The sequence below is a fragment of the Paramormyrops kingsleyae genome, chromosome 23 (assembly GCF_048594095.1).
Source record: "Paramormyrops kingsleyae isolate MSU_618 chromosome 23, PKINGS_0.4, whole genome shotgun sequence".
Lineage (NCBI taxonomy): Eukaryota > Metazoa > Chordata > Actinopteri > Osteoglossiformes > Mormyridae > Paramormyrops > Paramormyrops kingsleyae.
The window spans coordinates 21,925,217-21,939,740 of NC_132819.1; the positions used below are offsets into that span (position 1 = coordinate 21,925,217).

A 14,524-nucleotide genomic window follows, 5' to 3' on the forward strand; every position below is an offset into this window, starting at 1 on the left:
GCCTGCACGATCGCCGCGATCTTAACAGCGATAATGTGTTATTCCTTTAGATAAATATTTATAGCCATGGTTATAATGCTTTATAAATGCATTATTATTTGTTATGAATGTGTTTATAAATTACTAAAGACATGGCTTTAAAGTGTTACCACCTCTTAATCACTTCATGGGACTGATTGGATGCTTGCGGATCAGAGCCGACTCTCTCTGCCGTACCTCAGCACTCCTTGATTTTCAGTGCTGTCCACATCTGTTAATCATTTCTTCTCAGTAAGATCTCCGCACGTTAATACGTATCAGGCGAGACTAACGCCAGAGAGGTCAAGGTTCCTTCTGGGGCTGTCTGTCCGGAGATTAAACGTGAGCTGGGAGATGTGTCTGCATATCAGCTGGGGGTCTCACCTAGCTGGGACACGTGTGGCCATTTTAGGGCATTTAAGGAGCTTTTTGGGCCTGAATCACTGGGGAGAAGAGGTACATCATCCCACAGTGTGTCTGAAGTGGTGTGTTTTTTCACATGCTGAACGAGGATTGAAGATAAGAAGACATGGACCCAAGCTGTTGTTCACCATCTAATGGCTGGAACAGGTCATTGTTGGTTTATTCCTGTTCATCCTTCCGCCTTGCACTCTTGCACACGCCCAAACGGCAGTTTGGAGATGCTGATTCCCATAACCGTGTGTTCTTGGACTGCGGGAGTCAGTCATTGTAAGCACATCAAACCTGCACGACATGAAGAGAACACGCAAACTTCACATGCACGGAACAGCATCTGTGCATTGACACTGTAATGTAACTGGACAAGGCACTGATTGACAAAGGAATGTTTAATCTGTAACTGTTTTGAATGGTGTGAACTTAGTATAGAGTTAACAACAGTATTCAAGAGAATTTTATGGTGCATTTTTCTATGAAACCTGCACCATGCTTTCTGGATATAAATGCAAAATTGCAAAGTAGTACATAGTCCAGAGACATTTTTAGTGGCCTCTGATATAGTGAAGCCAACACAGATCTATTAAGGTGGGAAGGGTTTAGGTGAAACAATGGTAAATGCCCCCCATACTACCTCACTAATGACGTGGTTTACATACATTATCTCATATGCATCTGTGCATTGAAACACACTGACAACAGGTAACCATCACCTTCTGCACCAGGAGATCCCCAGGAACCATGAAGCTGCAGCTGCCCAACCCAGGTCTGGAGGAGCGGATCCCGTCCCACCAGGAGCTGGAGAAGATGGAGGTGGAGGAAGCTGGGGACAGACCCAAATGGGACAATAAGGCTCAGTACATGCTGACCTGTGTGGGCTTCTGTGTGGGTCTGGGTAACGTCTGGAGATTCCCCTACCTGTGCCAGAGTCATGGAGGAGGTAAGAAGGGGGGGGGACTTGTTACCAAGCAACAGATGAGGTGGTTACACATTTCTGCTTTGTATTTGCGTTAAAGGCTTTGTGAGTGACAGGGGCTGTGATGCTGCCCTAGATTAGTGAATGTTCCTGGGATCACAGTTACTAAAGATTTTGATAATTTGTTTTCTCCGAGCAAGGAAATTTAACCCAACCAAGAAAAAGGGTCAAATCGTGGTAATTATGGACTAGTAATACACAAGTTCCTGAAAACGTATGTTAATAGTTAAACAACACAATGTTATAATATATTACATATCAGTGAAATAAGGGGCAGTTATTTCAATCTCTTTGCACGAAGTGCAAATGTGCACAAATGTACTGAAAGCACGAATGAAAAAAGAATTCATAGTTTTTCTGAAGGGATAACACTTATGTATATTTAGCTGGAAGAATAATAAGATGCAAGTAGATCTCAATAATATTTTGCATTATTTGACCCTATTCAATAATGATTTACGCAAAACATCTTGTTATACTAACACATAACCCAATAAAAAATTCAGCCTCTGTGGGCACGGCCAAAATTCGACAGCCGACTATATTTATATTTACCACATGGAGAAGTAGGCATGTGCAGATTAACACCTGTGTAACACACTTTGGATCTCTTACATGTGGGGAAAGCAGACAGAAAACCAACTGAAATAGACCCAAAAAGCCATTTTAGGTAGCATCAGCCAAAGGTGATGAGTCTCCTAACGTCATAGTTTGGCCATGTGGAAAAAATGCTGAGGATTTGCCGGCTGCACCAAATCTACCAACGTATGGGTGTGAAATCTTCTGGCAAGGTGCATCGTTAATGGTTTGTGCTAAACACTAGGATTTCTTTGTTCTTCATGAACAAATCCAAACAAAGGTATGCAGTTGATTCAGAACTCATGCGTGATTTAGTATGTTTAATGTTACGACCCAAGTTGGACTCCTTATATCAAAAAAAAACCCAGGATCACAGAACGTAGCTTTTGAGCTGGAATCTCCAAGGCTGACATGGTATCATCTCCGCTGTTGAAAGAGCAGGTTGCTCTGGATAGAGGTCACAGGAAACGGTTTTCCAGGAGGATTATTTCAGCGACAATATACCTGTGTGCAATATCCAGGCAGAGTCGTTCTTATCAGTTGGCTGAAAAAAAAGCTTCCATCAAAGATAAAAAGTCTAGAATGGACTTTCGACACGTGCCATGACAATAAAAATGAGTTTGTACACTCGCAGATAAGGATGGACAAGTCTGCATGAATGATCTGACCACCTTGGCAGAAAGGACACTTATTCTGACACATCAAGACAACAGTTTCTTTGGAAAGTGTGAAAAGAATTTCTTTGAACTGGCTTCTTGGTGACTAGCCATGGCAAGTTTACTTTTATCTGTCCAGTAGTGGCACATCTGATGTTATCAATAGTCACCTAAATTTTTTAGGACCCTTGTCGTTCAGGGACCCTTGGAATTCTCCTAACTGTCCCCCCTTTATGGCGCCCCCTGCCTGTCAGTGTATAAATGACTTTCTTTTATTTTCGGCTAAGGTTTCCCACCCTGGACAAGCTTCAGTATCCACACTGTATCTACGCGACAATCGTCATCCTGGCCTGGACACCCGGGGCAGCGATTCCTGCCACAGCCTTTGCTTAAATAAGGAGGCACTGCTGCTTGAGGGACAATAAAATACAGATGAGCCTGGAATCAGTGTAACTGCTACTTATTAACAGTTTATATTCCATGTATTATTGTAAGGATACAGACATACAAATGACATCATCACCCGAAAGGTACAATGACAAAGAATTCACTCAAAGGCCATTTTCTTTGCTGTTGACACTGTGTAAGTTGAGGTAATATTTGCTAAGGGAAATAGATAATCTTCTGGGGTGCTACTGTTTTTAAAAATATTGTAAGTCAGGCCTTAGTTGATTGGGGGTCAGACCAGAATTTCAGCAGATAGTCAGGGGATCAAGGATATGGTGTTGATTACCAAGGTTCAATATCCCGAACGGTCACAGCCAAATATACAAACTTATTAGCAAATGTTATTTCTCCATTCATCCTGTCTTTCCATCCTGTGTAACTGCTTATGCAGTACAAAGTCGAAGTGAGCCGGGATTCAATCGCAGCTCATTTTCCATAGTTATGTTAGTTTTTTCTTCAAATGCAACATTAAAGTATTTTTGATTAAATCATTTTGCCGCAATAAAGCTCTTTTTAACCTAAAATCCCTGAATCATTCAACCAAGCAGTCAAATTTTATTTTACATAATCCCAAGTAAGTTATTGAGTAATTGCCTTGACGGCAATTTACTGTTAAACATCATTATAGAAGTATGTTCATATCATTTCTGCTTTGTAGACAAGAACTATATATCACTATATATCACTATATATCACTTATTTAGCAGATCCAGATCCAAAGCAACATTTCGGGAAATCAGGTTCAGTCCATTCTTGGGGCCCATTAACGGGTTAAGGGCCTTTTTCAAGGGCCCAGTCATGAAATTATTCTGCCAGTCTTGGGATTTAAACTGCCAACCTGCTGATCACGAAGATCACAAAAGTCTCATTAGTCACTGAACCGCACACCCACCTCCAAAGTTCCACACGGTTTATAAACACATATGGAAACATAAAACTATGCAGCATAGCAATATATGTATTTAATTGGGCCTGACAACTTAATTATAACATTCTTTAAAAATGGTGTTTGGTGTGTTTGCTTTTTATGTAAAATTGGGATTATAGATAAGTTGCTGCTTTCTCAAATGTGTTTCAAGCTCACTAGCCCGACCATGAGGGTTAGCTATTAACTCCAGTTTCACCTTCAGATGTGGAGAAGGTTTTGAATAGCTTCACGTCAAGTTTAGCTTTACCCATCACACACCAACATGACAAGCTACATTCAAGCACAAGAAAATCAATGTTTATACATCCATGTCTCAATTTTACTTAATCATTGACAAGATAATTTATCTTGCCAACATTTTTCTATAAATATAATTATACAATCCTTTCTTTTATATATTTTTATATATATATAACATTAAATATAATTGATGTATTTTATATCTATATAGTATGCATTTGTTTGTTTGTTCCTATTGTTTATATGTAAATCACTTTCAATTGTTTGCAGCAATATTATTTTTCAACGGAAACAGTTTAGTTTGTGATTCGACAATGAAGGGCCCAGAATTATGCCTTATTTCTGGGAAAATCAAAATGAGTGAGTGAATGAGTGAAGAAGGCGTGAGCATCAAGGAAATAAACAGGAACACAAGGAAACAAGCTGGGAATGTGACACCCACAACCGTCAAGGCATCAGATCTGCACCCCCTGGCTTTCTTTCAGAATATTAGTTTAAAACCCCTAACCTTTGTATACTAAAATGTTCTTATTTGTTTGTGTTTATAGTAACAAGGAGCCAAGTCTATGTATCATTTCATTTTACAAGAGCTACTGAAATCAATAATGATGTGTTATATTTTGGTGACATGTATTAGTTATTACCCTTCGGCAATAAGCATTATTACATTTCACAGCTTGAGCAATATCACTCGTCTATTCTCCTCATTACAGGGTTGTAACGGCATATCGTGGGCTGTTGGGAGTTAAAACCAACCCAAAGGAAAGAGAGGAAGATGTTGATAAGCATCTAATTAACACAGGATGATTCTGCATATTCGCCTGTTCTAAACGCCCCCATATAACCAGGCACACAAAATTCTTATCAAGCAATTGGTTTTTATAGAAAAGCCATTTGGTAAGAAATAGAAGCCTGGTCACATCCATAATCAGCGCTCACCTTCCTATTCAGTGTCCTGCTGACAAGCTACAAAAAAGTGATTATGGAGATAAATAAAAATGTAAAGATGGTGGGGGGGGGGGGAGTCAGATGCTAAAGGTCACTATAAATACACAGTGACTTTGCACTCGCAGTCAGAGTGACATCGGCGCCGAGTGAGGCAGGTAACCATCACCTTCTGCACCAGGAGATCCCCAGGAACCATGAAGCTGCAGCTGCCCAACCCAGGTCTGGAGGAGCGGATCCCGTCCCACCAGGAGCTGGAGAAGATGGAGGTGGAGGAGGCTGGGGACAGACCCAAATGGGACAATAAGGCTCAGTACATGCTGACCTGTGTGGGCTTCTGTGTGGGTCTGGGTAACGTCTGGAGATTCCCCTACCTGTGCCAGAGTCACGGAGGAGGTAAGATGGGAATGTTGTTAATGAGCAATAAGGAGGTTTTACTGAGAAGCGAAGATGGTACAACGGCATCAATGTATACAAACAGGAAAATAATGCTGCCTGGCATTAACCCTTTACAGGAGGTTACACATCTGCAAATACTTGTGTACTTCATGTTCTCCGCATCGTGTTTTCCATTACCCATTTTTATGGCGTGCGCAAACATTGTGGCTATTAGCACAGAACGATTAGACAGTAAATCACCCAGCACCCTTTTTCGAAGAACCGATAAGCCCATTTTGACACACCTCTAAATGTTTAAAAGTGTCACATGTGCCATGACTGAGTGCTGCAGTTTTTTTTCTCTCAATTAATTATGCGAGTATGAAGATTTGTTACAGCCTGCAGAACGCAATTATTAAATTTTCAGGCAGGAAGCAGATGTTTGAGGAAGGAAGCAATGTTCACTGGAGTGAAATCAATTAGCAAACGGCACTGAGATGTAGTCAAGGGCATCAGATGTGGTCTGTAATACACTGTGACATAGTCAAGGGCATCAGAAGTGGTCTGCAATGCATTTTGATGTAGTCAAGGACATCAGAAGTGGTCTGTAATGCATTTTGATGTAGTCAAGGACATCAGAAGTGGTCTGTAATGCATTTTGATGTAGTACAGGGCATCAGAAGTGGTCTGTAATGCATTTTGATATAGTCAAGGGCATCAGAAGTGGTCTGTAATGCATTTTGATGTAGTCAAGGGCATCAGAAGTGGTCTGTAATGCATTTTGATGTAGTCAAGGACATCAGAAGTGGTCTGTAATGCATTTTGGTGTAGTCAAGGGCATCAGAAGTGGTCTGTAATGCATTTTGATGTAGTAAAGGGCATCAGAAGTGGTCTGTAATGCATTTTGATTTAGTCAAGGACATCAGAAGTGGTCTGTAATGCATTTTGGTATAGTCAAGGACATCAGAAGTGGTCTGTAATGCATTTTGATGTAGTACAGGGCATCAGAAGTGGTCTGTAATGCACTGCGATGTAAACAGGGACACTTACTGCTGCAATGGGAGCCTGGCTTTGAAAGCCCAGGCAGGATCCTTGGTACTCTCTATCATAGACTAAACCTACCCCTCAATTGTTAGTTTACTAGTCCTAGTGTGGACCAACCAGGCAATTAATGTCATATCATGACACTCATGACCAAACCACTATGAACTTTAAAGTCTTTTCTTGTATCTCTAAGTCTCTAAGTTTCAAAAACAAAAACAAATTTTATACCAAATAAAGCATATTTAATTTAAATCTCATTTGTAATACAAATTTCAATCTGTATGCATGCCTCTATAATGGATGGATTTTGCCTTATATGAACTTTTTCTTTTGTTATTCTTCATAATAACATATTAAGAGCACGTTAAACACATGTTAACATTTATTGCGGGTTTAGACACACTGCCAGGCTGCAGTGAAGTTCTTCTTAGTGACAGCAGCCAGCTTTCAAATGCAGCTTGTACACTTACTTGTCTCACTTCACCTCCAGCGGAGGGTATATTTTGAGATTAAAATCTCAGGATTAAATCTCTGGGTTCAGCAGTGCTCCCAGGGTAATCAGTATCCAGAGCCATTTTTATCTGCTTGATGGGGAAAACCCTTTATTATATATACAGTAACTGTGTGGTAACCATTATGGTAACCAGATAATGCATGTCAGTGAGGACAGTTTGAGCTGCTTTAAGCAACAAACTGAAAGGCTCCTCTGCTTGGATAAATAGTCCGGTTCTTCTTGTGCTTTTACTTGTTTGTTTCCTTGATTGTAAGACTCATCCAGCTATTTCACATTAACGCTAGTCACACATGCGTTGTGTCTGACCAATCAGCACACAGCAAGAATTCAGTGCTTAAGTGAAATCTAGGTCCTTTTAAATGAAAGGTCAGTTTACAAATTCTGTCCTAAGTGTCCCCTTAACATGCTTTATCTGATCTGTCCCTTGCTGGAAGACAGTAAAAGACAGGAAAAGGGAAACTCTCTACCCACAAAATACCATTTACATTCAGACATTACTGTGTTCTCCATGGAAGAACCCAGAGTTTTACCGTGGTTTCATCTAATTCAAGGTTCCCATGCATTAGTACCCAGAAGATTTTCAGCCAGAAGATCTCTGCAAATGCTAGCGAGCACACAAGTTCCTGTACAGATATGATGACCTTGACAAACATTATGCAATGGTATCCTGTGAATATAGATAGCTTAAATAGCTGATAAGCACAGCATGCAGAAGAATCATTACTGACGTTATCCTGAAAGAATTTACACCTTCACCTACAGTGCAATGAAATACCAGCCATTGAGTTTAACTCAATATCGGTTCCCAGGTGCGTTCATGATCCCGTTCCTGATCCTGCTGGTCCTGGAGGGAATCCCCCTGCTGCACCTGGAGTTTGCCATCGGCCAGCGACTCAGGAGTGGCAGCGTGGGGGTCTGGACGGCCATTCATCCCTACCTCACCGGTGTGGGTGAGTCCAGCATGTCCAAGCCAGCTATGATGCCTCATATCTTAAGGGTTTGGGCTGCCCTCACTCTCAGATTTTGGGCAGATTGCTCCCCATTTTTGTTCCAAAGTCCGAAGACATGCACAATCTGATAAACGATGCTTGAAACTACGTCAGCAATTCCTGAACTTTATGGCACACAGGAATCGCATCCATGTTCGTCTCCTTCCTGGTTGGACTGTATTACAACACCATCATCGCCTGGGTCATGTGGTACTTCTTCAACTCCTTCCAGGAGCCGCTGCCATGGAGCCAATGTCCTATCAATGAAAACAAAACAGGTGCAGTATTACAATACTGGTTTAAGAACAATGGGTTCATTTTTATTCGGTTGTAAAAACATGCAAACAGCATGAATGTCGCCCCCTGCAGGCCTGGTGTCAGAGTGCGCCAGGAGCTCCCCAGTGGATTACTTCTGGTACCGGGAGACCCTCAATACTTCAAAAGTCATAGAGGATTCTGGGGGCCTGCAGTGGTGGATGGTCCTGTGCCTGATATGTGCCTGGACTGTGCTCTATGTCTGCTGCATCAGGGGCATCGAGACCACTGGCAAGGTAGGGCTCCCATCTCAAAAGCCTAAGAATCACACACAGGTCTGATATAATTGTTTCAAACACATGCCCTTCTCCTCAGGCTGTGTATGTGACCTCCACACTGCCATATGTGGTCCTCACCATCTTCCTGGTTAGAGGACTGACTCTGAAAGGTTCAGTGGATGGAATAAAGTTCCTCTTCACTCCAGATGTAAGTTTTTCCCTGTATTCATTTTATGGTATTTTATATGCATAGAACAAAAAAAAAAAAGTTCAGCATGGGACACAACAACAAAGTTTAACTGAAACCTAGAGCTCTAGGCTAGACCACCTTTGTCAAGTCCAAGACCAGGACTAGTTGAGACCAAGTCAAGACTGAGTCCAAAGAGGTTCAAATGACAGAGACGGTCAAGAGAGAGAGAAAAAAAGAGTCCTCTTTGAGACTACTTACTTACCTGTTTGTAATTTTTGTGTGATGCTAGAGACACAGTATATCTCAATATATGCTAGAGATGCGGCATGTTTTTGGCCAAAATGCAAATGATGAGCATGGATTCATCACAAAGATGAGTTTTGGCAGGTATATGATTGATTACCAGCCAGCCAATGTTAATGCCCTTTTCCAGATGGATTTTGAATGAACTACACCAATGTCCATTTTCTTTTAAAGTATTTTGTTTTAAAGGAGGAGTTACTTGAGAATTAAAACATATATTTTAAAAGGCAACTGGACTCGGTCGAAACCAATTAGAATATTTGCCAAGACCAATGGCCAAGTTAAAGACAAGTCTGAGTGCGAAAACGAACTAGTCCAAGACAAATCTAAACCAACAGAAAAATGCCTGGAGACTGTACCCCAGTACTACAGCCCCAGTGCTAACCCTTAGGGGGGTGGGGCAGGTTGGATTCCTCCCCCAGTCCCGTTTGAGCAGAGTTCTCCTCTTGTTAGGCATCTCTAAATTACCTATAGTGCGTCTATAGTGAGTCTGTGGATGGACTGGCACCCTATCCAGAGTGTCGCCCCGCCTTGTGTCTTGTGCTTGTGTCAGGAGGCTCCAGCTAGACTTGCCATGGCCCTGCAGAGGATACATGGATGTAGAAATTGGAAACCCAACTTTTGTAGACCTTGGTATCTCATCATTTGGAGATTAGATGACACAAGGCACCGAGGTACATCTAGTGAAGAATAAGAGAATGTTAAATGATGACAACTGATTACATAACATGATAAGAAGTCATCTGCTCACTTGAACGTCCATTTAGCCAAGGAAAACTAGATGATTTCTTTGTAGATTTCAACAGTTAAGCTGGTTGTATCTTCAGACAAAATTGACAGCATATGACATCATGTGATGCATAATCACTGTGGTAATCGCCATTTTGAGGCACCACCTGTGCAGGGTTCCTAGGTCGAACTTTTTCATTTGTTCTAATCCCACCCACTCTCCATGATTGGCTGACATAAATATGCATAAAGATGCCCATGGGTTGGTCATCGGGACTAATTAACCCTTAGTGTTAGACACAACGAACCAACAACAAACAGAACAAGAACAGGCACTGAAATACATACAGATAACAAGGCTAACAAGGGGCAGGTGTGAACCATAACAAAATCAACCAATCAGTACAGGCATGAGACAACAAGAAGCAGGTGGAATAAATTACAACTAACAAACACAAAAACTGGGAAACCTTAACAAACACTAAGGGTTAACAACACTAGGAAAGACTAAGAATATAAGTTAGCAGAACAAAATTAAACAAGGAAGTAAACCTAAAACAAGAACATAAAGCAAAGACAATCACAGGCGCAGAGGAAAACAGAAAACCAATACATTTTAAATAACAGGTGAGGCTGGCCTCTGGTCAGCCTTGAACTGATGACAGGAGGGATTCAGCATCTGAGCCACTCGCTCAGACCAGGGAGCAGGGAAACACACTAGGGACATAGGACTATAAGACAGAGGGAACAGGATGGTCAGTGACACCTGCTGGCCAAACAGGGATAAAACAAATGGGACAGGGCCAGACGGGCACCGACCCTGACAGTAGCGTGACAGAATGAACAAGCTTGTGGCATCTTTATGCAGCAGATTGTTCTCGCTGGCGAGTAAAAGCCTGCTTGTCATTCCATTTCATTTCTTAAGCGCTACCTTCATGCTTATATGCTGCTCCTCAATCCATCCAGGTAGCTGAGCTGGCGAACCCAGCTACCTGGCTAGATGCTGGAGCCCAGGTGTTCTACTCATTCTCCTTGGCCTTTGGGGGTCTCATCTCCTTCTCCAGCTACAACTCAGTGCAGTAAGTTATCATGATGAGGCTATGAACATGAATCACATTTCAAGTAATGCAGTTATACAAAAGGATGGAAATGTCATCTAAAGAATACATGTAGAGATTGTGGTAATGTAGGGATGGCATGTTAATATTATGGAGTCATTCTTTTGTACAGTAACAACTGTGAGCAGGACGCGGTCATTATTTCCATAATAAATGGCTTCACCTCAATCTACGCTGCCACCGTCATCTATTCCATCATTGGATTCCGTGCCACCGAACGATTTGATGACTGTCTTGGCGGGTACGTGTCTTTGTTTGTGATGAGGATAGAGCAGCTTTGCAGTTTAATTAGACTAATAGAACAATGCGGGAGATCAGGTCGTATCACATTTAAATGTATTTAATATCCTGCTCTCTTTATCTGTCTTTTCTAGGAATATATTGGCATTGATGAACACATTTGATCTTCCTGAGGGAAGCATCACGCAAAGTAACTATAGTGAAGTTCTGCAGTATCACAACATGACGTCTCCAGATATTATTCAAACTCTGAACCTGAAGACATGTGACTTGAACACATTCCTAAGTGAGGTACAATAACAACGTTTTGAGATCATGTGTTCACCCATCTTGTAACTGCTTATTCTGGTCTGTACCATTTCATACCCCTGTGTTTCATTAAAATTTTTGGTCCAGAATTGAAATTAGCCTGTTTCATATGATAAGTGGTATTGTAGAAAATGAATGAGGCTGAAACTTTTTCTTCAATGAATATTATTACTTTACGTAGAAATTTTTATTTTTTTAATGCAGAAATAGCATTCTATATAAATAGCATATCTAGCTAAATTACAATGCATCCATTGGGTTCACAACAAAGTCAGCAGTGTATAATATTAGCACTCTGGTGTTGCACCCTTAGGGTGTCGAGGGCACCGGTCTGGCCTTCATCGTCTTCACAGAGGCCATCACCAAGATGCCAGTCTCTCCACTGTGGTCCATCCTCTTCTTCATCATGCTCTTCTGTCTGGGGCTGTCGTCTATGTTCGGCAACATTGAGGGCGTGCTAGTGCCTCTGCAAGACCTCAAAATCATTCCCAAAAAGTGGCCCAAGGAAGCCATCACAGGTGAGTGTCCCAAAACCCAGTGAACATCCATGCAATGTTTAGTACTTCAGCTTTATTCTCATACATCCTTTCAAACAGAATCACAAATCCAATTATGAATGTTTAACCTTATTATGTTTTCATATATATGTTCCAGGTTCAATATGTCTGGTCTCCTTCATCATAGCCGTGATATTTGTGCAGAGGTCCGGTAACTACTGGCTGGCTCTGTTTGACAGCTTTGCTGGTTCTATCCCATTACTGATCATCGCGTTCTGCGAGATGGTGTCTGTGGTTTACATCTACGGGATAGACAGGTAAGTCCAGCCCACTTCTAACTCCAGATAAAGATTCTGTTCAATCGTAACTAGCTGCACTGAGGGATACAAATGCTATGGAAAAACAATCATTTTTTTGTGTTTGTGTTCCCTAAGGTTCAATGAGGACATCAAGTTCATGATTGGCCACAAGCCCAACATCTTCTGGCAGTCGACATGGAGGGTCATCAGCCCATTGATCATGCTGGTCATCTTCCTCTTCTACTTCATCACCAAAGTCAGTGCAGAACTCACCTACATTGTCTGGAACCCTGATTCGGTATGTGCAACAGCAGCGTTTCAAAGTCATGCTATCTTTGGTCTCTTAGCCTATGAAATTAATCAGCGAAAATCCATTTTGTACAAATGTGTTACTAATGAAAATCATAATAATTTTTATCATAACTAGCTATTTTTTTTAGTGTCAACTGACCGGCTGGTATCTACAAATTAAGGCAAATAAAGTTAAATACATATATTTTGCATTTTTCCTAATGATAATTCTGTTGCTAAATTTTTTTTTGCAACATAAATAGAATATACATAGACAGAAACACCAAATTGAGATAAAAACTTGCCAAAGTCTATCACGATGTTTGGCGAATCAGTGCTGAATTACTTTTGTTTATTTTCAGCCAAGCTTTCCCACCCAGGAGAAGATTCCGTATCCAGGCTGGATCTACGCAATAATCGTCATCCTGGCCGGGGTTCCCAGCACAGTGATTCCCGCCACAGCCTTGTTTAAATTCATCAGGAGGCGCTGCTGCTCGAGGAGCAATGAGCACAAATCAGACTCTATCAGCACCATCTCTGATAAAGTACAGATGAGCTCGGACCCATAGAAACCAGCTGAATGTCTTAGTGAGGCTCGATAGCCAAAAGGAGACTGGAGTGTTTTCAGAGACTTGTCATCGGAACAGAATGGGTTCACAGGAAGTTTAAAAAGTCACAGAAATTCACACAATAACAAAGGAAAATTTACTGCGGATTTATTCATTAGCGGCTGATTTTAACGAGGCTTTTATTTTGGTAAACTGTGTCACATGCTTATTACTCATTTTGAGTATTTTTATAACACGATGGAAAGATAGATAAAGACTAAACATAGACCATACGTTATTGCTGTACCTAAAATTTTCTGTTTATCTTCTTCTGTTATAGTTTAGTTCAATTTAAAGAACTATTTGGACTTTTCCATGGAGTATATTATGTTGATTATTTACATTGTTACTTTTCTGTCATTCTGAAGTAGTTTTTGTAGCTAAGATGAGCCAACACTGTTGCCCACTGCTGTCCTGGCACTGTTTGATGGACATAAGATTGAAAAGAAGACCGGCCCCTACTACAGGGGTGGGGGGGTTCATTTTCCAAAGACCCTAAAAAACCGGTGACTGGCTCTTTAAGTTGCCTTTTTAGTGTGTAGCAATGGCCTGGTGCCTAATCAGAGATGTGCACCAACTTCAATCCTAAACTACATCTATCCCATCCATCTCCTATACCCACTTGTCCTATTCAGGGTCAGGGTTGGAGCTGGTCCAGAGCACAACCCAGGATGGGCACACTTACGCACCATTCATGCCTATGGGCAACTTGGTAACTCCAATTAACCTCAGAATGTCTTTGGATGGTGGTGAGAAACCAGAGCACCTGGAGGAAATCCCACGATGACAGGGGGAGAACATGCAAACTCCACACACATGGAGTTACGGCAGAGACTCAAACCCAGGTCCCAGCAATATGAGGCAACAGAGCTAACACCCTACCTCCTCATTTCACCTCTTATATTAATACATCCTTGTTAATGTGAATTAAAACCATTTGCTAAAAACAATCACTGACTTTGGTACTTCATTTTCTTTATAAGTATAGAAAAAGCTTCCTTTTGTTTAGTTTCTCTAAATTGTAAATCAAGATCTTTTTCACAAATTGTTTCTTCTTTAATGCTGTTGACTGGCTGTAAATGAGTCCTCTGGTCTTTGTGCTAAAGGTCGCTACAGACACAGAGACGCCACACTGACAGGGAGCCAATTTACCAACTTACCAGTACTGGATGATAATGAACAAGAACCTGAGGCTCGTTTAAATGTTTTAGGGTTAATCATTACCAAGTTACTGTTATATCCTCACCTTTTTAGTGAATATTACGAAACTGGAGGT

General features: G+C 41.2%; 1 protein-coding gene across 1 annotated transcript; it reads left to right on the forward strand.

Annotated features, from left to right (window-relative positions):
• Nucleotides 1–5,337: 5,337 nt before the first annotated feature.
• On the forward strand, nt 5,338–14,198 carry slc6a19a.2 (solute carrier family 6 member 19a, tandem duplicate 2). Its single transcript, XM_023817674.2, has 12 exons — nt 5,338–5,602; nt 7,952–8,092; nt 8,272–8,409; nt 8,501–8,682; nt 8,762–8,872; nt 10,853–10,965; nt 11,117–11,245; nt 11,379–11,535; nt 11,867–12,071; nt 12,208–12,367; nt 12,485–12,647; nt 13,003–14,198. Exons 1-12 carry the CDS (start codon nt 5,404–5,406, stop codon nt 13,207–13,209), a joined length of 1,905 nt encoding a protein of 634 aa, XP_023673442.1. The 5' UTR covers nt 5,338–5,403; the 3' UTR covers nt 13,210–14,198.
• The last annotated feature ends 326 nt before the right edge of the window (nt 14,199–14,524 follow it).

Bases quoted from the DNA above. Each gene is read 5' to 3' on its own strand.
- slc6a19a.2 (XM_023817674.2), top strand. From the start codon at position 5,404: ATGAAGCTGCAGCTGCCCAACCCAGGTCTGGAGGAGCGGATCCCGTCC. The intron at 10,966-11,116 runs GTAAGTTATCAT...TCTTTTGTACAG, and splicing joins TCCAGCTACAACTCAGTGCA to TAACAACTGTGAGCAGGACG. The intron at 12,648-13,002 runs GTATGTGCAACA...GTTTATTTTCAG, and splicing joins TTGTCTGGAACCCTGATTCG to CCAAGCTTTCCCACCCAGGA.